This window comes from Lycium barbarum, chromosome 11 (assembly GCF_019175385.1).
Source record: "Lycium barbarum isolate Lr01 chromosome 11, ASM1917538v2, whole genome shotgun sequence".
Classification (NCBI taxonomy): Eukaryota; Viridiplantae; Streptophyta; class Magnoliopsida; order Solanales; family Solanaceae; genus Lycium; species Lycium barbarum.
The window spans coordinates 51,118,359-51,145,837 of record NC_083347.1 but is presented as its reverse complement, the minus strand read 5'-3'; the positions used below and the strand labels follow the sequence as shown (position 1 = coordinate 51,145,837).

The 27,479-nt window shown below is 40.0% G+C and overlaps 1 protein-coding gene across 1 annotated transcript; it reads left to right on the top strand.

Moving 5' to 3' along the window:
* The first annotated feature begins 12,352 nt into the window (after positions 1 to 12,352).
* Positions 12,353 to 12,862, top strand: LOC132619825 (uncharacterized). The gene has a single exon (XM_060334605.1). It carries the CDS (start codon positions 12,353 to 12,355, stop codon positions 12,860 to 12,862), a length of 510 nt encoding a protein of 169 aa, XP_060190588.1.
* Positions 12,863 to 27,479: the final 14,617 nt, after the last annotated feature.

The following is a 27,479-nucleotide window of genomic DNA, read 5'->3' as shown; positions in this document are numbered from 1 at the left end:
TGACTTAAAAGTGGGACGATGGTAGTTGAAAATAATATTTGGTTTGTGCGTAAAGAGGCTATGGACTAGCTTTATACCACATGATTATGAAAAATGGTATATATGATGTGTTAACAATGATTTTTATTTAAGTGAGTTGTGATCAAAAAATTAATTATATGGGTAATTTGTTAAATTTTTTGATTTAATGGGAGACGAAAAGGGGTTATCTAATAAATTAAATGAATAAGTGGGAAAAGACCCCATTTCACGTGGGTTGTGGCTTACCCTTGGTGAGACTTCGTATAGCAAAGCATATATTTAGATTATATTATCGGAGAAAACATGTAAATCTTCAGGTATGAAGTTGGGTTGGATATTGTCTTAGGTTGGACCCTGTTGCGTGATTGGGGCTAGCCACCCCATTTTGTTGTGACTTGATTGTTCTACTGTGTTGGATTGATGCTACATGTTGTTAGTAGATACTGAAATCCGTTGTTCCATCTTGATTGTGATATTGTAGTATCTTACGGGTTGATGTTGATATGAGGATAGAGTTCTATATGACTTGTGCAGTCTTTCCTGATATTGTTGGTGTACCCATGTTGCTAGTTGTGACACTGATATTGTTAGCGTACCCATGTTGGTACTTGTGATTCTGATATTGTTGGCATACCCATGTTGGTACTTGTGACACTGATATATTATTGGCGTGCCTATGTTGGTACTTGTGACATTGATAAGTTGTTGGCGTACCCATGTTAATACTTGTGATATTGTTCAGATTATTGATATTGACACATGCATTGCGCGCATTCTCATCCATTCATGATACACTGTTGATACCTTGATGATACTTGAAGAAACACTGTGATGAGCTGGGCTCAATTTTTACTTGAGTGACGTGAGAGTCCCGATATCCGATGATTAGTACCAAAATCGTGGATTGAGTGGCAACGGTTGCCGAGGTTTGTGCCGGAGCTATGAGGTACATGGACTCCATGGGTCCCTCAAGGTGGTGCAAGTGAGAACCCCCCGTGGGCAAAGATCCAGGGTCTCGTCTGTCTGTTGGGCAAAAATCCTAGATGCCTTTCTGGTTCTGCTTATCTTTAAATACGCCCATGGAATACGACCCGTTTTTTAGAATACGGTCTGTATATTGAGTTTACGGCCAACTTCTGCGCTTTAATTGTTTTCATTCTAAATCTTCTCCATTATCTGAAAAACACTAAACACACATTAAATAAATACTAACTTGCTTAAAATCAAGTAAAACTTCTCGTAAAAAGGCCTTGGATATGCCATAATTTCCGGGCACATCAACGAGTTGAGAAAAGGTATAGATGATTGTGAATCAATAAGAAAAAGGTACATCTTGGGGATTTCTTAGGTCAGTATGGATTGTGGTGTCGTCTTCTTGCATTTTCCAGTTGAGATGTGTCTGTTGCGTGATCTTAAGAAGGAAATCTACAGGGATAGACTATGTGATATGACAGAGTTCGTGAGGTTCGTGATCCGCGACTAGTGACAAGCATATTTCAGTGAACCGACTTGTTGAGGTTTTATAAAAAGTGGCTTAGTGGTACGCCGTCAGATAAGTTTTGTGACCTTCTACAGTGGACGAGTTAGCATGCCTTAAGAGAGAAGATTGTGCAATCCCTATCATGAGAGGACTAGAGTTATATTTTCGAGGTGACACTATGAGAGGTTCGAGTGTTATATAATTACTATATGAGACTTCAGGTTGGCGTCGAAAAGTTTGGGTTTATATCGGATTTGTGTACCGGGTAAAGGTTGACAAACAGGAATATTGAAATCGTAAGGTATAGCTCTTCGGTACTAATTTGATAACTCGGATAGGACTCAACTTGATATAATAATAAAAGGGAAAGACAAGAAATAGACAAGAAATTAAGGATAGAATAGATTGACACAATTGAATAACACTAAAAGACAACCTACCCATAAAAGATTAGGACCTTCAATTAGATTATCCAAAAATACCAAACTCTTAATGAGACCAAAAGGGATTGATTTTCCCATCAACCACCTTCTCAACAATTCAATCAACCAAAAGCTTCAACAAGCTCTCAAACACTAAATTCTAGAGTTTTTACAAGTTTTCAATATCTTATCAAAATTATCTAAGTCTTCCATGTAGAAGAAGAGAACTATTTATACTATGCTAGAAATAAAAGATAGTAATGAGACAAGGGCTTTGTTTGGCTATTGTTCTTTCTTCAAAATCTTGAAATCTCCTCTGCAAGAATATCCAACGCTTCCCCTTTTAGCCATTGTGATGACTTTCCATTTCCTCTTCTTCTCCCCACGAAATCTTCATCAACAAATGGACTTAGGATCCAAGATGCTCATCAAAAGTTTACTCAAGAGCCTCCCGCTTCATAAATAGACCTTGCAAGTGTTATAGTTCCCGAGCTTGGTTCCTTATGAATGGCCTGGAGGAAAATGGGCTTGCGTCACAACTTGTGGAGTTAAAAGTGATAGACATGATTTTTTATGCATGAGGAAAAGATGAGAATTGACCGCCGCAAAGGTGCAATAGGACTGTGATTGGTTTCGAGAATTCGGAGTCAGTTCAAATGACTATTAGTGATATTTGAGAGTTGTGCATTCATTCCAGGTCAGCATGGTTCGAGTTAGGATTTATATGGTAGGAGGTGTTGTTCTCCCGTGAGATTGGTTTGATGCATTTGAGGTTCTTCATAGAGTTAGAGATGTTAGGTGTTCCTCTGATTTTCCATGTGCCTATGCTGAGGAAGTACCATTCTGATGGATCTTACAATATTCTTTGGGATTCAGCATTGTGTGATGAGAACTTATCTTGTGAGGAGGATCCTATCACCATCTTGGATAGGAAGGTTCAAAATTTAAAATCTAAGGAGATTTCGTCAGTGGAAGTATCGTCCGATTGAGGAGGCTACTTGGGAGACTAAGTCTGAGATACGTGATAGATATCCCCAGTTACTTGCTGAGTCAGGTACTCTTCCCTCATTTCATTCCTTTGTCGCTCGAGGATGAGCGATTGTTTAATTGGTATCTGATGTAACGACCCGTTTGGTCGTTATTGCATTTTTACCGTTTTGCCCCTGTTGACTCGTCCCCTAGCCTTGTAAGTACTATTTTGATCCGTGGGGATTGGTGGCACAGTTCCCTAGGCATCATTTTGGGTTTTGGAATGACTTTTAGAAAATTTAGTCTTAAAGTGAAAATTGATTGACTCGAAGTTGACTTTTAAGTAAACGTGCCTGTAATCTAATTCTGACAGTTCCATTAGGTCCGGAAGGTGATTTATGACTTAGTGGTGTAATTGGTTTGGTTCCCGAAGGGTTCAGGTGTGATTTGGGTCATTGGTTGAGAAACTAGTTAAGTTAGAATTAGAGTTGACCACAGTCAACATCGGGTCAAGATAATCCCGTGTCGATGTTCTCAAAGTTCCAATAAGTTTGCATGATAATTTGGACATGTCCACAAAATTTGGTTAGATTCCGATGAGTTTTGGATAAGTTTGGGTTGTATGGTGATTATTTTCGGTATCGACGTCGATTTGAGCATAAAGGGTACCATATTGAGTAAACAGCCTTTGATTCGTGTTTCAACTGAACCATTATATCTGTATCGTAATTTTAGAACCATAGCAACTGAAATCATCAAGTTTTTACATCGTATGAGGGGTTTATGGTCATGTTAGTAAGAATTGGGTTGCCAGATTTTTTAGATTAATTACGAAATGGCCACTGAATTCGTATTTAAAAATCTAAATTATTCCAAATATTGAAACCAACATATTTCCTTCATTATAAGGTTAAATGGAGTGATTCAAAAGCCGAACTTTACTAGAAATTCACAAGGAATCCATTGGAGGTATCAAAAGCGAGTTTCGGGATCGTTTGGCACAAGAAACCAGGCAGAACAGCTGGGCGTTTTTGGCTATTAATGTTGTTGGAGTTTCTCCCATCTTGAAAGTTTTGGTTTGGGAGAATTCAAGGATGTTCTTCAAGTTTCTTCCATGGGTTAAGGTCTAAACCATAATCTAAGTATTTTCCTTTGATTTGTTCCCTTGGTTTAAGCTTTAATCCATGATTTCTAAAGTAGAAAATTGCGGTTTTTCATGAAGAAGGTTTAATGGGTCTTTCTTGAGAAGTTCATAAAATTTGTAGGACTTCCTAAGTTGCTTTAAATAATGAAATTGATTGGGTTTATGCTAGATTATGATGTATCTAAGGTTGTTAATCATAGACCTTCCATTATTACTGTTGAATACTTGAATTTAAGATTAGGATTTATACCCAAAATTGGGGGTTTTGCTTGGATTTCGAAATTGGGTGAATCCTTGAGTTAATTTAGCAATTAGTTGATGGTTTTTGATCACCTAGTGTTTAATTGGATAATTTACCCCTATATATTTCATTTTTCCCTTGTGGGCCACCTTTCCCCAAATACTAGGGCTGGTTTTTGCCCCAGTTTGAATGATAGCAATATGGGTATCGATCGTCATGATTTATAATCTAGATTTCGAATATGAACAGACTTTCTTGATCTCGACGCTCAAGGAAAGGAATGGCTAAGGAGTGATCGTTGGTGTATTGTTGTTCGGCCATCCAGGTAGGTTATGGCTTACCCTTAGTGATACTTCGTATAGCGAAGCATATATTTAGATTATATTATCGGAGAAATCATTTAACCCTTCTGGTATGATGTTGGGTTGGATATTATCTTAGGTTGGGCACTGTTGCGTGATTGGGGCTAGCTACCCCGTTGTGTCGTGACTTGATTGTTCTATTGTGTTAGCTTGATGCCACGTGTTGTTAGTAGATACTGGAATCTGTTCTTCCATCTTTATTGTGATATTGTAGTATCTTACGGGTTGAGCTTAATACGAGGATAGATGTCATGACCCAACTAGTGAGCCATGACGGGTACCCGAAGCTGGCTACCGAGCACCACTCAACATGCTATCTATCATACTCAACCTGGACATATATCATTTTCAACATAGTACTTGTCATAAAACAATTTCCAAACCTCCCAAAACATGTATATATGCCTAAGCCCACGAGGCTACAAAATGATGTACAAAAAATACACTGAAGAAGTCTTATAACATCTACAACCCAACATAAGTATCAACGAGCCTCTAACTGAAGTAATGAAGTCATAAGGACGGGACAGGACCCCGCCATGCCCCAAATATGTACACAAAAGAATATACAAATGGGCTGCACCTCCGGAGTAGTTGGGTGCTCATGTACAACTACTGATAAGGCTCCTAGGTATTCGGTCTGTCTCCCTATCTACCTGTGGGCATGAACACAGCGTCCAAAAAGAAGAGGATGTCAGTACGAAAAATGTACTGAGTATGTAAGGCATGAATGATAATAACATGATAAAGAAATAAGGAAGCATAAGATAAGGAAACAACCTGCAACTGAATGACTCTTAGGGCAGAATCATGCATGCTAACTTACATCATAAAAAAAATCATATCATGTATACATATATAAACTGCCTGTCCATATAGGTACGGTGTGATCATCATTAGCCCGCGTCCGGGCCTCCCGCGTCCGGGGTAAACATCTCAAGCTGCCCACTAGTGGTGTCTGCCCATGCTATATAGACATGGTGTAATCATCATCATAGCTGCCCACTACGCTTGTCGTAGTGGTGACTGCCTGGCCCTGTAGGCGCGGTGTAATCATACGTATACATAACATAGCGCATGCATGAGAGCTCAAGAAAAACTATAACTCTATCGGAGTGACGTAAGGTTGGTAACCTCCGATTATATTATGGAATAATCACCATTGCTATGTCTCTCCTTGAAAGAAATAATATCATTAGGTGAGACAACAACAAGAAATAACATCAATGAAATCATAAAGAGAGGATTATCAAGCTCAAGATAGCATCATTATCATAGAACATATCTCATCTCTATCTCATATGAAGCTCTTCAGAACCTTTAACTTTCTTCTTTTGGGATGCAAGAAGATCAAGGAAATATACATACCTTTACGTCTTTTTAACAACTAAACATTCTCCTTCCAAGCTTATGATTCTACATTCAATAGAATTCGTACTAAGACTAGATAATCGAAAACATACATAAGCTTAAGCTAAAGCAACTAAGAGCTAATGATAATTGGGCAGCATTTCCTTTGTTTCAACAACATCCTCCACATAATAAACAACTCCCAAACATCATCAATAACACCAACAATATCATAATCAATAAACCTCTTCAAGTTAAGCATTATTCAATCCTCACAATTCCCCTTCAAGGGTATCCATAACCATAATTACAACACAACGTCATATTCATTCACATATAATGCTTCTTCAAGATCCTTAATATCATTCATAACAAGATTATACTCATGGCATAGCAAGAACTATGATTCATGTCATGTTACCATTCAAGAATTTCACCTTTTCCGTATTTGCACTGCATACTCTATTTTCTTCCATAATCCCAGTCTTTCAACCATTTAATAGTCTTAATAACATGAAATGAACAAAAAAAACTCACCTTTGATTATGTAGGAATGGGCTTTGGATGAAAATACTTCACTTGGAGAAAACCCCAACTTCATTTCCAAAGGAATTTCTAGCTTCCCTTAGCCCTAGTTAGCATCCTTGCACTTGATTCCACTGATTTTTGGTATTTGATCTTTGATCTACCTTGAATTCGCGTTAATATCTTGTATAGAGTGTTCTAGAGGTTTCAAGAGGTGTGGAGGAAATGAGAAATGAAAATAAGAACTTTGGGGTCTTATATTTATAAAATGGACAAAGCTACCCGCTATGAATTATACGTACACTTGTATCGTCCGTGACGGTCTGTATAATTCTATACGGACTGTATAAGTCTTCCAGTGATGACCCCTCACTGTGACTGTTATACGGACCATTATACGGACCGTATAAAGTTATATAGACCATATAATGGGACGTATAACTCACCCTTTTTCCGGAAATGCTCTCGTCGATTCGTTTGATCTCCAATCCTTATGGAACATTCTTAGCACTTGTTTAACACTTCATAAACAATCTAAAGAACCTTATAACTCATCCTCAATATCTTACTAACTAGCCGTTAGCTCGACAATTTCAAAACCTTTTCCCCACACACAACTTATACCTCATTTTCCTTTGACGAACTTTCTTCCCTTGCCGTCAAATGTATTTGGAATCTTAATTGGAATTATTAAATATCCCTTCTCACTTATAGGGACTTCGTGCACACCTTAAATTGCACTAGTTTAATCACTGCACGATGACGCGAAATGTCCAAGATGTAATAGAGTTCTCTATGACTTGTGTAGTCTTTCCTGATATTGTTGGCGTACCCATGGTAGTACTTGTGATACTGAAATTTTTAGCGTACCCATGTTGGTACTTGTGATTCTGATATTATTGGCGTACCCATGTTGGTACTTGTGATATTGATATTTTGTTGGCGTACCCATGTTGGTACTTGTGATATTGATCAGATTATTGATGTTGACACATGCATTGCATGCATTCTCATCCATTCAAGATACACTTTTGATACCTTGATGATACTTGATGAAACACTGTGATGAGCTGGGCTCAATTTTTACTTGAGTGACGTGAGATTCTCGATATCTGATGATTAGTACTGGAATCGTGGATTGAGTGGTAATGGTTGTCGAGGTTTGCGCTGGAGCCGTGAGGTACATGGACTCCACGATCCCCCCAGGGTGGTGCCGGTGAGAACCCCCCATGGGCAAAGATCCAAGGACTCGTCTGTCTATTGGGCAAAGATCCTGGACGAGTGGCACTTAGACTTCGCGAGTCACCTTGGCTTGTGCTACCGAGATGTTGATATTTCCGTCCGGAGTACATGTGTACACAACATTGCATTGTATTCATACATTATTGCATTGCATTGCATCATGGCTTATATAGTGATGATTTCGGATTGGACGTATTGAGACTTGGCACACTTGGGTTTAGATGCTCTACCTAGGTGATGACGTTTACTTGGTCCCAATTATGTTTGATTTGTACTTGTTGATTTATCTGCCTATCTTACTTTATTGTCTGAATTATGTTAGCTATACTTAGTCAGCCTATGATATCTACAAGTACTGTAGTTTTGTACTGACCTGCACTAATATGAACCCAACAAGCACAAGGCCTTCCACTAGAAGTCAAGCAAGAGAACTTCATGAGTTGCAAGCCTTGTTCATGAAGAAGGATGCCTTGGAAGATATTGGAGAGAAGACTTCGCGGATTTACAACATTTGGGAGTTGGCATTGCTAGAGTGGCAAAGTGGCTAGAAGCGCAAAATGGCTACAAGTGCAACTTTGGGGCTAAGATTGCAATTGGAGGTCATACTTGCAGGTTATGGGGGTTAGAATGGCAATTGGAGGTCATAATTGCGGCTATGAGGCATTGGATAAAATTGAAGATCCATGTGGGTATTTTTGCAAAAGAGCCACTTTAGGGCCTTTTAGTGTAATAGGCATTAGTATAAATAGTTCTTTTCATCCATTTGGAAGACTTAGCTTGGATATTGTGTGAATTCATATTTTGAGAGATTTAGTTAATAGATAGTTTGTTTGGTTGATTATTGACTAAGTGTAATTTCTTAGTTGTGCATTGAATTGCAAGTTCCATTGAATTCATATTAGGTCGCTCATTTGTGGAATCATTTGAGTCCTTCCTTGAATTCAAATTTCTTAGGTTCTTAGGGTTGAATCAAATTGGGAGGGATTGGGTTTGATATACCCAATTTTGCCCATATATTTACTATCCTTTGGGTCTAGTATCTATCCTTCTATCTTCTCATTTCCAATTTTTTCAAGTTCCTTTTATTTTCTTTTGTTGTTTTTGAATTCTTAGAGTTTCCCTAGGTTGAATCTTATCATTTGGTATCAGAGCATAGGCTAAGAGATTGTTCCTATAATTTCTAATCATAGGCTCAAAATCTGAAAATCACAACAAAAAAAAAATTGAAAATCACAAAAAAATAAATTGAAAATAGTTTTGTGATTTGATTTTGTTGTTTTTGAAGTTAGATTTGAGTTTGTTGTGGTGGAAACATCTAGAAACGAAATTTGAAGCCATTTGGGTAAGAATTGAAGTTTCCACCATTAGAGGATCATCGAAGCTTAAAGAACTCAAAGTGGGTTTAGTTGATTTTGGTGAAATTGAGCTTTGATTCGTATTGGGATTTGTTGTCTAAGTGATAAGGAGCTTAGATCTGAAAATTGGGACAAAAACAAGTTGATTTGGACCGCATTGGGTTTTGAGTGTTCTTCATTGTTCATCTTTGTTCTTGGTGAAGAAGAAGATAAAAAGGAAAGTTAGATCCAAGGAATCCAAGTGAAAAGTTGTTTTTTCTAGCCCAAAAGGGTAAATACAAGGTTGAGTGGGTCTCAAGAAGTCAGCAAATTCGGAAAATCTAGCACAATTCCCAAACCAAACAAAATACAGGCGAATTTCACTGAAGCTGCTGTCATCAAGTTATACGGACCGAATATTTTTATACGGCCCATGAAACTTGGTCGTGGAATAGGAGCTAGTTTGGAGAATTTTTGTTACATTTGACCGGGCGAATATGACCGTATTATACGGATCATATAATTTTATATGACACGTGAAACTTGGTCGTGGAATAGGAGCTGGTTTGGACAGTTTCTGTTACAATTTGGTCCTTCAAATACGGACGTATTATACGAACCGTACAATTTTATACGGCCCGTGAAATCTGGTCGTGAAAGTTAATATTGGTCGTGAAATACTATCTTCCGCAACAATTCTAAGATGATCGTTTCTTGATTCAACTTCGATTTCTGTGACTCCTAATTCATTTCAATTTCAAAATTTTCTTAGGAGTGCTTGTTTGATTGTGTCCTAATCCTTTGGTAGGGAGAGAAAAGAAAAAAAAAGTATAGAATTTAAAAAGTTTTAGTTGTTTCAAATTGATACCTTAGATCACTTGGGGCTTCATGGCCGTGTTTTCAAGTTATCACCTACCCGGGCCCGAAATTTCATTTATTTTCTGATTTTAGCATTTCAATTTTTTGTGTCTCTCAACTAGTAGCCATTTAGTAGTTGTTCCTACTTGTGTTTACTAGTTCTTGTGTCAGCATTTCTTTCGTGCTACTTTCTTTCAAGTTTTTCTTCGTTTCATGTCGTTGAAACTTTATTGGCTCTCATCCTTTTTGCTTTGAGTCGCCCGTCATTCATCTAAAAAAAATCCATTCTACCACAAAGGATAAGCAACGTGTGAATTTGATTGGGCGAGCGATTCATCAACAACTTTGAAAGAGCACGGAGTGTGGTAAGGTTGAGAGTTCAATACAAGTGAAGTGAGGCTTTTATTGCTAATCTTGTTTGCTAGTTCTGCAGGTCATCATGTCTAACCAAGGCAATAGGATGCAAGAGGTAGTAGACACGTCATCCATAGCAAGTTCATTGGCTATGATCATGAATCAAATCTCGGGTATGCAAGTAGGTATGGAAGATATGAGAAGAGAGATGAATGGTGTGAACGGGAAGTTGAATGGTATAGATGAACGGATGGTGAGTATTGAGAAAATTCAAATGGAGGGTTCGAGTGGGCACTCCCCATTCTAAGAATGAAGGTAATGGGGATAAAACACAAGACACCACACCAACCCTTACCCCGGGACAAGCACATGCCCTGTACAACCCTAACACCATAACCACCTCCACCCAAAGAGCTCCACCACCCCAAACAACCAACCTTCCACCCAAAAACTCCACATTCCAAAACACCAATCGACAAACCTATATCCAAGTTTACCAAAACAACTCGAATGAGGCAATCCCTCAAGTAATCTTACAACAAACACTACAAGCTCCACCCCAAGTCCAAACACAAGATCCCTTTCCTAACCAAAACCAATACCAACGCCACTACTAATACCGTATGAATGAAGAGGAGTATGATTAGTATCCATATGGTAGGTGGTGGGATGATAACCAGCAAGGAGGGAGACATGGAGGAATGAATAATCGGGGGAGGGGAGGAAGAGAAGGCTTTGAGAGGTTTCCGGGCCATGAACCGAGATTCCAAGGTCATGTAGACTTAGGGAGGGACCAAGGTTATGAAGACTGGGGAAGATGGCAAGATAATGAGCAGAATTTGAACACCATCAAGGTGAGCCTTCCTATGTTCCAAGGGGGTAGCAATCCAGAAGAATTCCTTCAATAGAAATTGCAAAGTGAGCGCATCTTTCTCACGAACAATGTGTCCGAGGCCTTGAGGCAAAGTATGCCCTCACTCAATTTGAGGGATACACTTCTATTTGGTGGGAATCCAAGAAGTTACAAAGAGCTCAACAACACATCTACGATCTCCCAACTTGGAACGACTTGATTGATCTCATAGAGACAAGGTGGCTTCCACCCACATACCACCAAGATGCACTTAAAAGGTTGTACATGTTGAAGCAAGGGTTTAAAAGTGTGGAAGCATCCTTTGATGAGTTTTAGGATTTGCGGATGAAGTCCAAGATAGAAGAGCATGAGGAGTACACTATTATAAGGTTTGTCGCCAACTTAAATCGGAACATCTCTAAACCAATGAGGCTCAAGACTTATAATAGTCTTGAAGAGGCATTCCATGATGCATCCAAGGTTGAGGCAGATCTAAAAGAAGAGAGGTCCTACAAAGACAAAAGCAAATCGTCTTCAATTTAGAACAAAGGCAAAGAAAAGTGGAAAAGTTCCACTTGGGATAAACCCAAGAGCAACACTTAAGCACCTCAATCCAAATTCGATTACAAAGCCAAAGGTGATGACAAGGCTAAAGGAGGTAACAATTCTAACACCAACTATAATCGACTTTCTACCATCGAATGCTTTCAGTGCCAAGGAAGAGGGCACATTGCGAGTGAGTGTCCTAATCGGAGGACTATCATAATAGTGAGGGATGGGCTTTGATGAACATGAGGGCGGGGTTAGTCATGAAGAAAAGGGAGAAAGAAGTGAGTGTGAGGGTGATTCCGATGAAGAGATTGCGATAAGGTATGAAGAAATCTTGAATCATGCTATTGTGGCTAGAAGAGCCATGGAGGCTCTAGCTAGGGAAGAGAGTGACCAAAGGGAGAACTTGTTTCATGCACGGTGCAAAATTGTGGATAAGATGTGCTCATTAATCATTAATTGTGGGAGTTGAATGAATGCCGTTACTCAATTTTTAGTTGAAAGTATGAAATTCCCCACCCGCAAGCACACTAATCCCTATAAACTCCAATGTTTTAATGAATGTGGTGAAATGAGGGTCAACAAGCAAGCCATTATCAAATTTAGCATTGTAAGTACCAAGATGAGATTTTGTGTGATGTGGTACCTATGCAAGCATGCCATTTATTGCTTGGAAGACCTTCGCAATTTGATGTTGATGCCCAACATAGTGGGAGGACTAATAAGTACTCATTTGTGGTCAAAGGGAAGAAGTACATTCTTAACCCACTAACCCCTTACCAAGTGAGTGAGGATTATAGAGTGATGAGGGAGCTTCGGGAGAAGTATCAAAGGGAAGAAAAGGAGAAGAGTGAGAGGGAGACTTTGTTGGCCATAAGTGGAGAGGAAACATCTCAAGATGGTTTCAAGAAATATTTGTTGGGCAAACCAAGTAATTGCTTTAAAGGGGTTGATGAGAGACACTTCATGCTGTGTCTTGTCAACAAGAGCCTTCTCTTAAAAGCTAACCAATCTACTAGCACTTTTCCTAGTAGCATATCTTCTCTTTTGCTTGAATATGAAACATTGTTCCCGGAAGAAATTCCCGATGGCTTACCTCTTTTGAGAGGTATTGAGCACCAAATCGACTTTGTACCGGGTTTCAAAATTCCCAAATAACCGGCTTATAGGAGAAATCCGGAAGAAACAAAAGAATTGCAAAGGCAAATGGATGAGCTTCTTAAAAAGGGGCTAGTGAAGAAGAGTCTTAGCCCGTGTGCCATTCCGGTGATTCTTGTTCCAAAGAAAGATGGCACTTGGAGGATATGCATTGATTGTAGAGACGTCAATAAAATCATGGTAAAGTATCGCCATCCCATTCCGAGGCTTGATGATATGTTGGATGAGCTTTGTGGCTCAAGTGTGTTTTCGAAGATTGATTTTAGAAGTGGATATCACCAAATTCGAATGAATCCCGGTGATGAGTGGAAAACGGCCTTCAAAACCAATTTTGGCCTCTATGAGTGGCTTGTTCGGTCTAACCAATGCACCTAGCACATTTATGTGATTGATGAACCATGTGTTAAAACCCTTTATCAATAAGTTTATGGTTGTCTACTTTGATGATATTCTTGTGTATAGTAATTCAATTGAGGAGCATGTAGACCATTTGAGACAAGTATTTGATGTATTGTTGCATGAGAAGTTTTTTGCTAATCTCAAGAAATGTTCTTTTTGTGTTGATAAAGTGGTGTTCTTGGGCTTTGTGGTGAGTGAAAATGGTGTGGAGGTTACGAAGAAAAGGTGGAGTCTATTAGAACTTGGCCAACTCCTAAAAATGTAACCTATGTGAGGAGTTTCCATGGGTTGGCAAGTTTCTATAGAAGGTTTGTAAAGGGGTTTAGTATAATTGCCTCTCCCTTGATCGAATTGATCAAGAAAGATGTTCCTTTTGTTTGGGGAGATGAGCAAGAGAAGGCGTTTCAAGAATTGAAATCCATGTTGAGTTCGTCACCATTGTTGCAATTACCCAATTTTGAGAAAACTTTTGAAGTCGAGTGTGATGCTTCTAAGGTTGGCATAGGTGGAGTATTGATGCATGAAGGCAAGCCATTGGCTTTTTTTAGTGAAAAGCTAAAAGGGGTGTCATTGAACTATTCTATTTATGACAAAGATTTGTATGCACTTGTGAGGGTATTGACCTATTGACAACATTATTTGTGGCATAAGGAATTTGTGATTCGTTCGGATCATGAATCCTTGAAACATTTGAAGAACCAACCAAGCTCAACAAGAGACATGCGAAATGGGTGGAACTTATTGAAGCTTTCCCGTACGTGATCCATTATAAGAAATGTAAAGAAAATGTGGTGGCGGATGCATTATCTAAATAGTATGTCTTGCTAAACACTATGACTTCTAGAATGATGGGATTTGAAAGCCTTAAGAGATTCTATTCTTAAGATCTCGACTTTAAGGCAATTTGTGAGGAGTTAACCCAAGGGAGAAGGGTTGGTAGGTTCCAACTTTTTGATGGGTTCCTATTCAAGGATGGTAGAGTTTGTGTCCCAATGAGCTCATGGAGAGAGTTGTTCGTCAAGAAAGCACATAGTGGTGGAATGATGGCCATTTTAGAGTGGCCAAGACACTTGATATTTTGGGTGAGCAATTCTATTGGCCCAAGATGCGACGTGATGTTGAAAATTTATGTGGTCAATGTTTGGAATGCAAGCAAGCCAAGTCCAAGACTCAGCCCCAAGGTATGTACACTTCCCTTCCTACTCCTATTGGTCCTTGGATAGACATTTCTATGGATTTTGTGTTTGGTCTTCCAAGAACCAAAAGGGGTCATGATAGTATTTTTGTTGTGGTAGATAGGTTCTCAAAATTGTCTCATTTTATACCATGCCATAAATGTGATGATGCGTCTCATGTAGCATCCTTGTTTGTGAATCATGTTCTTAAGTTGCATGGAGTTCCCCGCACTATTGTTAGTGATAGGGATTCCAAGTTTCTTAGTCACTTTTGGAAGAGTCTTTTAGGGTACACTTGGTACCAAGCTTATGTTCTCTACTTCTTGCCACCCTCAAACGGATGGTCAAACTGAAGTAGTGAATAAGACCACCCTAGGAAGTATGCTTAGATGTATGATTAGAGGAAAGCCCACTTCTTGGGATGACCGTTTACCATTGATTGAGTTTGCTTACAATCGGTCCCTCCATTCCTCTATTGGCATGACTCCATTTGAAGTATGTTATGGCTTTAATCCTTTGATTCCTTTAACCTTAAGTCATTTGACTAGTGATGTTACTGTGAGTTTAGATGTAAAGCAAAGGGCGGCCGTAAAGGAGAGCATTGACAAGGTCAACACCAAGGTAGCCAAGAGACAAAATCATGGGAGAAGAAAGGTGGACTTCTAACCTGATAATTGGGTTTGGGGTCACTTCCGAAACGAAACGTTCCGGCAAATGCGAAAAGGGAAATTGAGCCCAAGGGGAGATGGACCATTCAAAGTGCTTGAAAAGATCAATGACAGTGCCTACAAGATCGACTTGCCAAGTGAGTATAATGTTCATAATGTTTTCAATGTGAGTGATCTTTCCTCTTGTATTGTAGGTATGCCCTTAGATTCGAGGACGAATCTTCTCCAAAAAGGGGAGGATGATATGAACCCAACAAGCACAAGGCCTTTCACTAAAAGTCAAGCAAGAGAACTTCAAGATTTGCAGGCCTTGTTCATGAAGAAGGATGCCTTGGAGGAGATTGGAGAGAAGACTTTGCGGATTTACAACTTTTGGGAGTTGGCATTGGAAGAGTTACAAAGTGGCTAGAAGTAAAAAATGGCTACAAGTGCAACTATAGGGCTAAGATTACAATTGGAGGTCATACTTGCATGTTATGGGGTTAGAATGGCAATTGGAGGTCATAATTGCAAGCTATGAGGCTTTGGATGCAATTGAAGACCCATGTGGGTATTTTTGCAAAAGAGCCACTTTAGGGCCTTTTGGTGTAATAGGCATTAGTATAAATAGTTATTTTCATCCATTTGGAAGACTTAGCTTGGATATTGTGTGAATTCATATTTTGAGAGATTTAGTTAATAGATAGTTTGTTTGGTTGATTATTGACTAAATGTAATTTCTTAGTTGTGCATTGAATTGCAGGTTCCATTGAATTCATATTAGGTAGCTCATTTGTGGAATCATTTGAGTCCTTCCTTGAATTCAAATTGCTTAGGTTCTTAGGGTTGAATCAAATTGGGAGGGATTGGGTTTGATATACACAATTTTTCCCATAGATTTGCTATCCTTTAGGTCTAGTATCTATCCTTCTATCTTCTGATTTCCAATTTTTCCAAGTTCCTTTTATTTTCTTTTGTTTTTTTTGAATTCTTAGAGTTTCCCTAGGTTTAATCTTATCATGCACTTGCTGCATTCTTTTATGAAAGCATAATTCCAGGTTGAATCCACTTCTGTTTCTCGTGGCTGAAAATTGCTCCGAGATTTTCTTAGAGTCTACAGGGTGAGCACGAGACGTCCGCCGCTGTTACACCCCAGAAAATTTTTCGTGTTACCGAGACTGTAGACGACTTAGTATGGGCTCAGGGGAGGGTAATGATATACAAGGATTAGGGATGATGATTCTGTTATATATGTATAAGAATAGCATATAGACGACAGTGGAGGCCATATGGTGTAAGTTGGTTAATAAGTTACTTGACAAATAGCCCTCGTAACCGTAAGTTAAGGTGGGGCCCACATGTGGGTATTTTATAAAGGGCATATGACAAGTTATATGAATAGTACATAGGAAGTTTAGAAAGTGTTAAGAGGCACACTTAAGCCAAATATGAGCATTACCACTCCAAAAGGATGATTTAAGGATACGTTTTCGGGTGATCTAGATTTACGAGGCCAACACACCATTATACGTTGAAACTTTGGGAAAACCCAAAACATGAAAGTTGTCGATAATTTAAATACCTTTCCAACCATAGGTCGTGGGCCTTCATGCAACATAGGGATAAAAAGTTATGGACGTTTTAAGGAGGAAAGGTCAAACTGGCAGTGGGCTCGGCCCAACCCAACTCCAAGTCGGGTCAGGCCCACTTCCTTGACTATTTAAGGACAATTTTCACCCATTATCTTCCTCATTTCATGCCAAAATATCTAGAATATTTTAGAGAGAGAGAGAGAGTGAGGAGATTTAGAGAGATAAAGCAAGGGTTCGATTAAGTTCGAGACCCCAAATCCCGAGGCTCGTGAAGGATAAAGTGTAATACGAGTTGTCATTGTCGGTTCAAGCTAAATATTGATCTTGGGGGATGATATTTTCGTGGTTGAGATGCTGCTAAGGTATGTATTATTTTCTCATCTTTGTTACTGAGATGATTACGTGGAGATTTAACGGATTAAAGTGTTAGAAATATAGTTATAATTATCGTATACCGAATATTAAGGCGTTGTGGTTTAGGGGCTGTTTTGGATAGAATTGTAAGATGAGTTTAGTCATATTATTGTTGTAAATTTTTAGATTTGTTGTTGTTGTTGGTTATTAGCTTAATTTGGAATTGTTGGGTTGGTAGGATTATAGGGGAGATGCTGTCCAAATCCCGTTAGGCGACAGAATAAATGATTAGTTAGAATAATCTTGTTGGCCTAGTCTTAATCCCTATATTGTTGATGGTATTTTATTTGACTAAGCTCGGGAAGGGACTTGAGGATTAGCTTGAGGCATAAATAAGGTATGTAAGGCTAACCCTTCTTTCATATTTTGGCATGATCCCTTTTTTATGACTCCTAAATAAAGTAAAACATAAGTACTCTATTCTTAGTTGGATTTGGAGTCGATATCCAATGTCTTATTTTGTTCATGCTATACTCTTGTTGATAATTCGAAGGAAGCTTCTGCCATACATTATACTTACATGTTCACTACAAAGCAAATGGTAAATGAAGGAAACTCTAAAACTTGTTCTCAAAATCTCTCCAAAGGGAGTTGTAATAGAAACCACTCTGAAAGGGGTGCAACGTTTTGTAACTTCATTACACATTCATACTGTATATCATATGTATTGTTATTGTTCCACCTGATCAGCTGGATTATGATATTCTTAAGCCGGAAGCGGCTGCCCGAAGGGGCCACCCTAGCTAAGCCGAAAGCGGCTGCCCGAAGGGGCCATCATGACTACGCCGGAAGCGGCCGTCCGAAGGGACTATTGTGTTATTAGCCGGAAGCGGCTACGAGTAGGATATTCTATATTTATATTGTGTATGCTAGAATTTGTGTAAGGGACCATATGACATGGTTCAAAGTGCTGTTCCAGGTTACTCCTAGGTTGCTTTCTAGACTTGCTTACTGTTACGCTTTTCCTTGTTTTATGATTCAGTAATGCCTTACATATTCAGTACATATTTCGTACTGACCCGCTTTCTTCGGGGGCTGCATTTCTGTTACACCTCGAAAAATTTTCGTGAGCAAGCCATGAATAGACCAACGAAGGGCATGAGTGTGTGATGTTTTACTAAGTAGGGAATGACTATTTATGAACTTTGGAATTAAGAAAGTTGCAAAATTTCATTTCAGCCAGTGGTCGTAAAATGGAATACGGCCCGTAAAGTGATTTACGGATCGTAAAGTGCCATCGTCCTTCAACATTTCAAAAATTTCAAATTTCTGTCAAATGCTTCGAATGGTAAAAAAACGACTTGGAATACGGACCGTAAATTGAAATACGACCCGTAAACTGAGTCGTAAACCGCAATGATCTTCAGCCAACCTTTCTGTTTCTGATATGCTTAAATACGGCCGTGGGGGACGGACCGTAAACCAGTATACGACCCGTAAAGTGGGGTTTACGACCACTGTGCATTTCGACCATTGTTCATAAAAATCATATTTTAGCTATTAAAAAGGAGGGACCCAAGTTCATTTTCTCATTTCATCTTCACGAAATTTCTCCCTAGAAATCTCTAGAACACTCCAAACACTTCAACCACAAGAATACCAAGGAAATCAATGATCATCAACACCAAATCTATGAAACAAAGTGTATGAAACCGAATTGGAAGTCATCTCCTTCAAGAAATTCCAAAAGAGGTGAAGAAGGGTTTTGGTGCTAAAGGAGTGATTCCACTCTAGGATTGTTCCACCATAATCTAAGGTATGTTTCATGACTTTATCATGTTATTTAAGGTATTGGAAAGCTAAGATGCTTGAAATGTAGAAGAACATAGAAAATGGGCCATTACTGAGTGAATATTGTCACAATTGAATGATAGTTGAATGGAATCATGAACGTTGATATGTTGTGATGATAAATACGTTATAAGTGGCGTATAGACCATGGAATAAGTGTGAAGTAAGAAACAATTATGATGATGAGATAAAACCATTAAATGTGGAGAAATTGGAGAAAAATGGGGGATTTTTTCTAAATATAGATAAGTGATGAATGTTGATACGATATTGTGAGTGTTTGGGAGTTGAAATAGAACATGAGAAAAGTAGTAGAAACAAAGGAAACGCTGCCCAATTTTCTCTAGAAATAACGATGCGTTCTTATGGTCGATTGACTAACTATAATGCATATTCTCTCGTGAAGGTAGCAACGTGATATTGAAGGAGAACAAGTGAACGATCGCTTAACTAAGCGACAAAGGTATGTGAGGCTAATCCTTTTCTTTCTATGGCATGAATCCCATGGTATGATTCTTCTTCCTCTCCATGATTCTCCTATATTCCGCAAAGCCAAGAGCTTAAGATCATGAATAGCTATATGAGTCCAGAGATATGATATGACGTTCCGATAAAGTAAATGATGTCGTCCATTTTATACACTCACCTTACATACTAATCCCTTCAAAGTGAGGCAGAATGTTCATGAATGCCCATAATGGAATCGAGGGTTCATTACCTTACGTCACCTCGATAAAATACACTTGTTCTAGAGTCCCTATGCATGCATAATTATGAGCATATTTTGATAAGCATATTATTATAAGTATTTCATAATGAGCATGTCAAAATCATATTACACCGGGCCTAGTTGGCTGGGCAGTCACCGCCAAAGCGGGCAGCTATACGATACACCATGGCCAGTTGGCATGGGCAGACACCACTAGTGGATATGCATACATGAGATGATGATAAGTATAAAAGTAAGTCAGCATGCATTACTTTTCATACGATTCCTAGCCAGGTACAGTTTCTCCATAGTTGATGCTCCTTTTATTTTCTTGATGTGTTGTTATTGTTCATGCCACTTATACTCAGTACAACATTCGTCCTGACGTCCGGTTTCTTTGGACGTTGTGTTCATGCCCACAGGTAGACAGGGAGGTGAGCTGGATCCGGATTCTTAGGAGATGTCAGCTGATTGAAAGCACTCCATTGTTCGGAGGTACTTATGATTATTCTTTTGGTACATATGTATATTTTGGGCATGACGGAGTCTTGTTCCGTCTACATGTATAGTATGTCAGTAGAGGCTCGTAGATGCGTAGTGTGGGTTAGATGGTCTCGCAAGAGGATTTTATGTATATGTATGTATTATTTTGATGGCCGAGAGGCTTATGTATACAAAAGTATTTTTATTTTCCCAAATGAAATGATGATTTTCATATGTCCTAATCATGAATTGATAAAAGAGCATTAAATGGGTAAGATGAGTAGCAGAACGAGTGGTGCTCGGTGGCTAGCCCCGGGGTACCCGTCACGGCCCCCAGCCGGGTCGTGACAGAAGTGGTATCAGAGCAGTTCGTCCTAGGAAGTGTCTACGAGCCGTGTCTAGTATAGTCTTGTTTATGGTGTGTTGCGCGCCACATCAATAGACAGGAGGCTACAGGGCATTTAGGAAAATGACCGTCTTTCTTCTTATGAGATCGTGCGATAAAGCCATGCATAAGACTTTGCTCCTCCTAAAAGTATGTTGTGATTTCAGAATACCGCCAAAGGGAAAATCTAAAGCCACCCAGAAGGGCAAAGCTATGACAAAGAGGCAGGCAGAAAGAGAGCCTCAAATGAATGTAGACGGGGGCGAATCACAAAATGAGGCCTCGCCCAATGTAGAAGAGCAAGGAGGAGCCTCCACTAATATTCCTCCGCCAGCTACTTCGGGTCAACAAGTGACCGAAGCTATTCATTTATTGACGCAATTGGTTGCCGCCCAGGCACAGCGGTAGAATGCGGGCTCGAGTGATCGTTCCGCTAGTACGAGAGCCCGTGATTTCCTGACTCTAAATCCTCCAGAATTTTTCGGGTCGAAGCCGGATGAGGACCCACAAGGCTTTATTGAAGAGATGCTGAGGACGCTGAAACTCATGCATGCTTCTGAGACTGAATCAGTAGAGTTGGCTTCTTATAGACTCCGTGATGTGGCGGTATTGTGGTATAACAACTTGATAGCATCGAGGACAGAAAATGCACCTCCTCCCATTTGGCAAGAGTTTTTTGATGCTTTCATTCGCTATTATTTGCCGCCCGAGGTCCGCCGAGCTAGAGCGGACAAGTTCTTGAATCTAAAGCAAGGAAGCATGAGTGCTCGAGAGTATAGCCTGAAATTTAATTCTCTGGCCAGGTACGCCTCAACTACGGTGGCCAACATGGGGGATCGAGTGCACAGGTTTGTGAGTGGTTTGGGACCACATCTATTCAAAGATTTTTTAACGACTTCATTGCAAGATGGGATGGATATTTCCCCTATACAGGCCCATGCTCAAAATTTAGAGAGACGACAACAGCTGCCAAGGAGTGATCGTGATATTGACCGAAGGCAAGGTAAGAGGGCTAGGTCTATGGGATCGAGCAGCGAGAGGGGGATCGAGACAGATGTATTCTAGGCACTCAGGAAAGTCAGCGACTAGTGCGCCTTCCAAATTTCCAGATAGGAGGTTGGATCGTTCTTCCCGGTCAGGACATGGCCAGAGTTCGAGGGCCTCGGATTCTCAGTTTAGGGGAGATTTCAGTCAGAGGAGTCCTCCGGTACCGTGGTGCAGCCAGTGCGGTAAATTGCATTCTGGACAATGTTATCAGTGTACGGATGCTTGTTATACTTGTGGTCAGACCGGGCATATGATGAGAGGTTGCTCGTCGGTGAGAGATAGGGTTGGGAATCAGCCCATAGGTTCAGCAGCGGGATCTTCTTTAGCACGTCCGACAACACAGACTCATCAAACTCCAGCTGGTAGAGGTAGAGGTAGAGGGGAAGCATCTACTTCAGGTGCTATTCGGCCCCGCATATATGCTTTGGCTGGGCGACAGGATCTTGAGTTCTCCCCAGATGTGGTCACAGGTACATTGACTATATCTTCCCGTGATGTATATGCTCTTATCGATCCGGGTTCCACTTTCTCTTATGTTACTCCGTATATTGTTGATTGTATTGGGGTGAAACCCGAGCCAATTAGACCTTTCGAAGTGTTCACTCCGGTTGGTGATCCCGTGATAGCCAGACAAGTGTATAAGGATTGTGTCATTGTGATATGTGATCGTCAGACTAAAGCTGATTTGATTGAGCTTGAAATGGTAGATTTCGATGTAATCATGGGCATGGATTGGCTAGCGTCATGTTATGCTAATGTTGATTGCCGGGCGAAAGTGGTCCGATTCCAATTTCCGAGAGAGCCCATACTTGAATGGAAGGGGAATACGGCATCCCCAAAGGGTAGGTTTATTTCCTACCTCACAAGATGATAGCCAAGGGCTATATTTATCATTTAGTTTGAGTTCATGATACAGAAGCAGATTCGCCAACTCTTCAATCTGTTCCGGTGGTGAATGAATTCCCAGACGTATTTCCAGACGAACTCCAAGGTCTTCCTCCAGAAAGAGAAATTGATTTCGCCATTGATGTATTGCCGGACACCGAGCCCATTTCTATTCCTCATTACCGAATGGCTCCGGCAGAATTGAAAGATCTAAAAATACAGCTAAAAGATCTGCTTGACAAGGGGTTTATCAGACCCAGCTAATCGTCGTGGGGAGCACCAGTCTTGTTTGTGAGAAAGAAGGACGGATCCCTACGAATGTGTATCGACTACAGACAATTGAACAATGTGACGATAAAGAACAGATATCCTCTTCCAATAATTGATGATTGATTCGATCAGCTGCAAGGTGCTAAGTGGTTTTCAAAAATAGATTTGAGGTCGGGTTATCATCAAGTGAGAGTTAGAGAAGCAGATATTCCCAAAACAGCTTTCCGAACGAGATATGGCCACCATAAAACTAGATAATTCATTCTTGGAGAGTATGGATGGGAGCATAAAACGAACCCTTTAAAGCTGCGCCCTCCCCTTCAAGGGGGAACTCATGTCAATGCGCTTACCAACTCATTTTCGACCTTCAAATCTCTTATCTAGACAGGATAAGAGCAAATGAACCACCTACCTATTGTCTATTCCGCCTCCTGGCTTACAGGCTGTGAGGCATTGAATAGACCTGTTAATTTCGAGTAATGTCATTCGGGTTGACTAATGCTCCGGCGGTATTCATGAATTTAATGAACAACATATTCAGGCCTCTCTTGGATCTATTTGTGATAGTATTTATCGATGATATTCTGGTGTATTCTCGCACAGAATCAGAACATGCAGACCATCTGAGAATTGTACCTGGCATTCTTCGAGCCCGAGAATTGTATGCAAACTTTTCAAAGTTTGAGTTCTGGCTGAATTCTATAACATTCTTGGGCCATATTATTTCAGATGATGGTATCCGAGTCGACACTCAGAAAATTGAAGCTGTGAAGACTTGGCCAAGGCCTACGACGCCCACAGAAGTTCGTATTTTCCTGGGTTTGGCAGGATATTATAGAAGGTTCGTAGAGGGCTTTTCATCTATTTCAGCCCCATTGACGAAGCTAACTCAGAAGTCCGCTAAATTTCAGTGGGACGATGCATGTGAGCGTAGTTTCTAAGAGTTGAAAGACAGGTTGACCTCAACTCCGATCTTAACACTCCCAGAAGGGTTAGATGGCTACGTGGTATACTGTGATGCGTCCAGTGTTGGACTAGGATGCGTATTGATGGAGCACGGGAAAGTTATTGCATATGCTTCGAGACAATTGCGGAAACATGAGAAGAATTATCCAACTCATGATCTCGAACTAGTTGCGGTTATTCATGCCCTAAAAATATGGAGGCATTATTTATACGGGGTGCACGTTGATATCTATACAGATCACAAGAGTCTCCAGTACATTTTTAAATAGAAGGAGCTGAATTTACGGCAGAGGCGGTGGTTAGAATTATTAAAATATTATGATGTTAATATTTTATACCACCCCGGGAAGGCGAATGTAGTAGCCGACGCACTTAGCAGCCGATCGATGGGCAGTTTATGTGAAATCCCTCCGGAAAGGAAAGAGATGGTTCAAGAACTTCACCGATTAGCAAATTTGGGAGTGCGTATAATTGATTCAGGCGATGCCAGAATTAGTATAAATGATTCCACAATTTCATCCTTGGATATGGAAGTGAAAGAACGGCAGTGCGAAGACTCGCAGTTAGGTCGTTATAGAGACACATCTTATGGGAAAGAAAAGTCTCCGTTTGAAGTCTCTATGGATGGAATTCTTAAATACCCAGGCAGGTTATGTGTGCCGAATGTGGCGGATTTACGCCAACGGATTCTAGAAAAAGCTCACTATTCTCGGTATACTATTCATCCAGGTGCAAAAAAAATGTATTGTGATCTCAAGATGATTTATGGTGGGATGGCATGAAGAGAGACATATCAGAATTCGTAGCACAATGTTCAAATTGCCAACAGGTAAAAGCTGAACATCAGAAGCCAGGGGGCTTGTTACAGGCAATAGAAATCCCTACTTGGAAATGGGAAGTGATAAACATGGATTTCATCGTGGGATTACCCCATTCCCATGGCAGGTATGACTCTATATGGGTGATCGTGGATAGGCTGACGAAAGCAGCCCATTTTCTTACAGTCAAGACCACGTACTCAGCAGAAGACTATGCAAGGTTGTATCTCAAAGAAATTGTGCGAATCCATGGAATCCCATTATCTATCATCACAGACAGAGGGGCACAGTTTACAGCCAAATTTTGGAAATACTTTCAAGAAGGTCTAGGCACTCAAGTGAAGCTTAGCACGACATTTCATCCACAGACTGACGAACAAGCCGAGCGTACTATTCAGACCTTGGAGGATATGTTACGAGCATGTGTGCTGGATTTTTGTGGAAGTTGGGACGATCATTTGCCGCTAATTGAATTTGCATATAACAACAGCTATCATTCCAGTATACAAATGGCTCTATATAAAGCTTTATATGGAAGGAAATGTAGATCTTCAATCGGATGGTTCGAAATAGGAGAAGCACAACTAGTGGGCCCTGAATTGATCCGACAAGCAACAGAAAAAGTCAAGGTGATCCAAGATCAGTTGTTGACAGCTCAAAGTCGCCAAAAGTCCTATGCGGACAATCGCCGACGAGACTTGGAATTTCAAGCCGGTGATTGGGTGTTCTTGAAAGTGTCTCCAATGAAAGGGGTGATGAGATTTGGTAAGAAAGGGAAGCTAAGTCCCAGATACATTGGACCTTACAAAATCATCCGCAAGGTGGGTCAGGTAGCCTATGAATTGGATTTGCCTTCGGAGCTTGAATCAGTCCATCCAGTCTTCCACGTTTCGATGCTTCGCAAGTGTGTTGGAGACACCACCAAGATTGTCCCGGTAGTCGATGTGCAAATAACGAAAAAGCTAACCTATGAAGAAGTACCTATTGCCATCCTAGATAGGCAAGTGCGCAAGCTTCGAAATAAAGAGTTAGCGTCAGTCAAAGTATTGTGGCGAAACAACAAGCGGGAAGAAATGATTTGGGAAGCACAGGAGAGGATGAAATCCAAGTACCCACACTTATTACAACCCCCGGGACAGATCCAAGACGAAACGCCGACGATATGAGGTATGTACGCTTCATTTTTATGCTTTTGGACGTGTGTGGCCACGGATATGTTGATATTGTGATGTAGCCCTGTGAGGCGATGATATTATGGGTTGTTGTGACAGGTTGGTAGTGTCATATTACAGGGGAAACTCTGGCCGAATTTTCGTAGAATCCCGGGTGTTTAACATTCGAGGACGAATGTTTCAAAAAGGGGGGAAGAGTGTTACACCTCGGAAATTTTTCGTGAGCCAGCCATGAATAGACCAACGAAGGGCATGAGTGTGCGATGTTTTACTAAGTAGGGAATGACTATTTATGAACTTTGGAATTAAGAAAGTTGCAGAATTTCATTTCAGCCAGTGGTCGTAAAATGGAATACGGCCCGTAAAGTGATTTACGGACCGTAAAGTGCCATTGTCCTTCAACATTTCAAAAATTTCAACTTTTTGTCAAATGCTTCGAATAGTAAAAAAAGACTTGGAATACGGACCGTAAATTGAAATACGGCCTGTAAACTGAGTCGTAAACCGCCATGATCTTCAGCCAACCTTTCTGTTTCTGATATGCTTAAATACGGCCGTGGGGGACGGACCGTAAACCTGTATACGGCCCGTAAAGTGGGGTTTACGACCACTATGCATTTCGACCACTGTTCATAAAAATCATATTTTAGCTATTAAAAAGGAGGGACCCAAGTTCATTTTCTCATTTCATCTTCACGAAATTTCTCCCTAGAAATCTCTAGAACACTCCAAACACTTCAACCAAAAGAATACCAAGGAAATCAATGATCATCAACACCAAATCTATGAAACAAAGTGTATGAAACCTAATTGGAAGTCATCTCCTTCAAGCAATTCCAAAAGAGGTGAAGAAGGGTTTTGGTGCTAAAAGAATGATTCCACTCTAGGCTTGTTCCACCATCATCTAAGGTATGTTTCCGGACTTTATCATGTTATTTAAGGTATTGGAAAGCTAAGATGCTTGAAATGTAGAAGAACATAGAAAATGGGCCATTACTGAGTGAATAGTGTCACAATTGAATGATAGTTGAATGGAATGATGAACGTTGCTATGTTGTAATGATGAATACGTTATAAGTGGCGTATAGACCATGGAATAGGTGTGAAGTAAGCAAAAATTATGATGATGAGCTAAAACCATTCAATCTGGAGAAATTGGAGAAAAATGGTGGATTTTGCTAAATATATATAACTAATGAATGTTGATACGATATTGTGAGTGTTGTTGTAAATGTTTGGGAGTTAAAATAGAACATGAGAAAAGTAGTAGAAACAAAGGAAACGCTGCCCAATTTTCTCTAGAAATAACGATGCGTTCTTATGGTCGATTGACTAACTATAATGCGTATTCTCTCGTGAAGGTAGCAACGTGATATTGAAGGAAAACAAGTGAACGATCGCTTAACTAAGCGACAAAGGTATGTGAGGCTAATCCTTTTCTTTCTATTGCATGAATCCCATGATATGATTCTTCTTCCTCTCCATGATTCTCCTATATTCCGGAAAGCCAAGAGCTTAAGATCATGAATAGCTATATGAGTCAAGAGATATGATATGACATTCCTATAAAGTAAATGATGTCGTCCATTTTATACACTCACCTTACATACTAATCCCTTCAACGTGAGGCAGAATGTTCATGAATGCCCATAATGGAATCATGGGTTCACGACTTTACATCACCTCGATAAAATACACTTGTTCTAGAGTCCCTATGCATGAAAAATTGTGAGCATATTTTGATAAGCATATTATTATAAGTATTTCATAATGAGCATGTCATAATCATATTACACCGGGCCTAGTTGGCTGGGCAGTCACCGCGAAAGCGGGCAGCTATACGATACACCATGGCCAGTTGGCA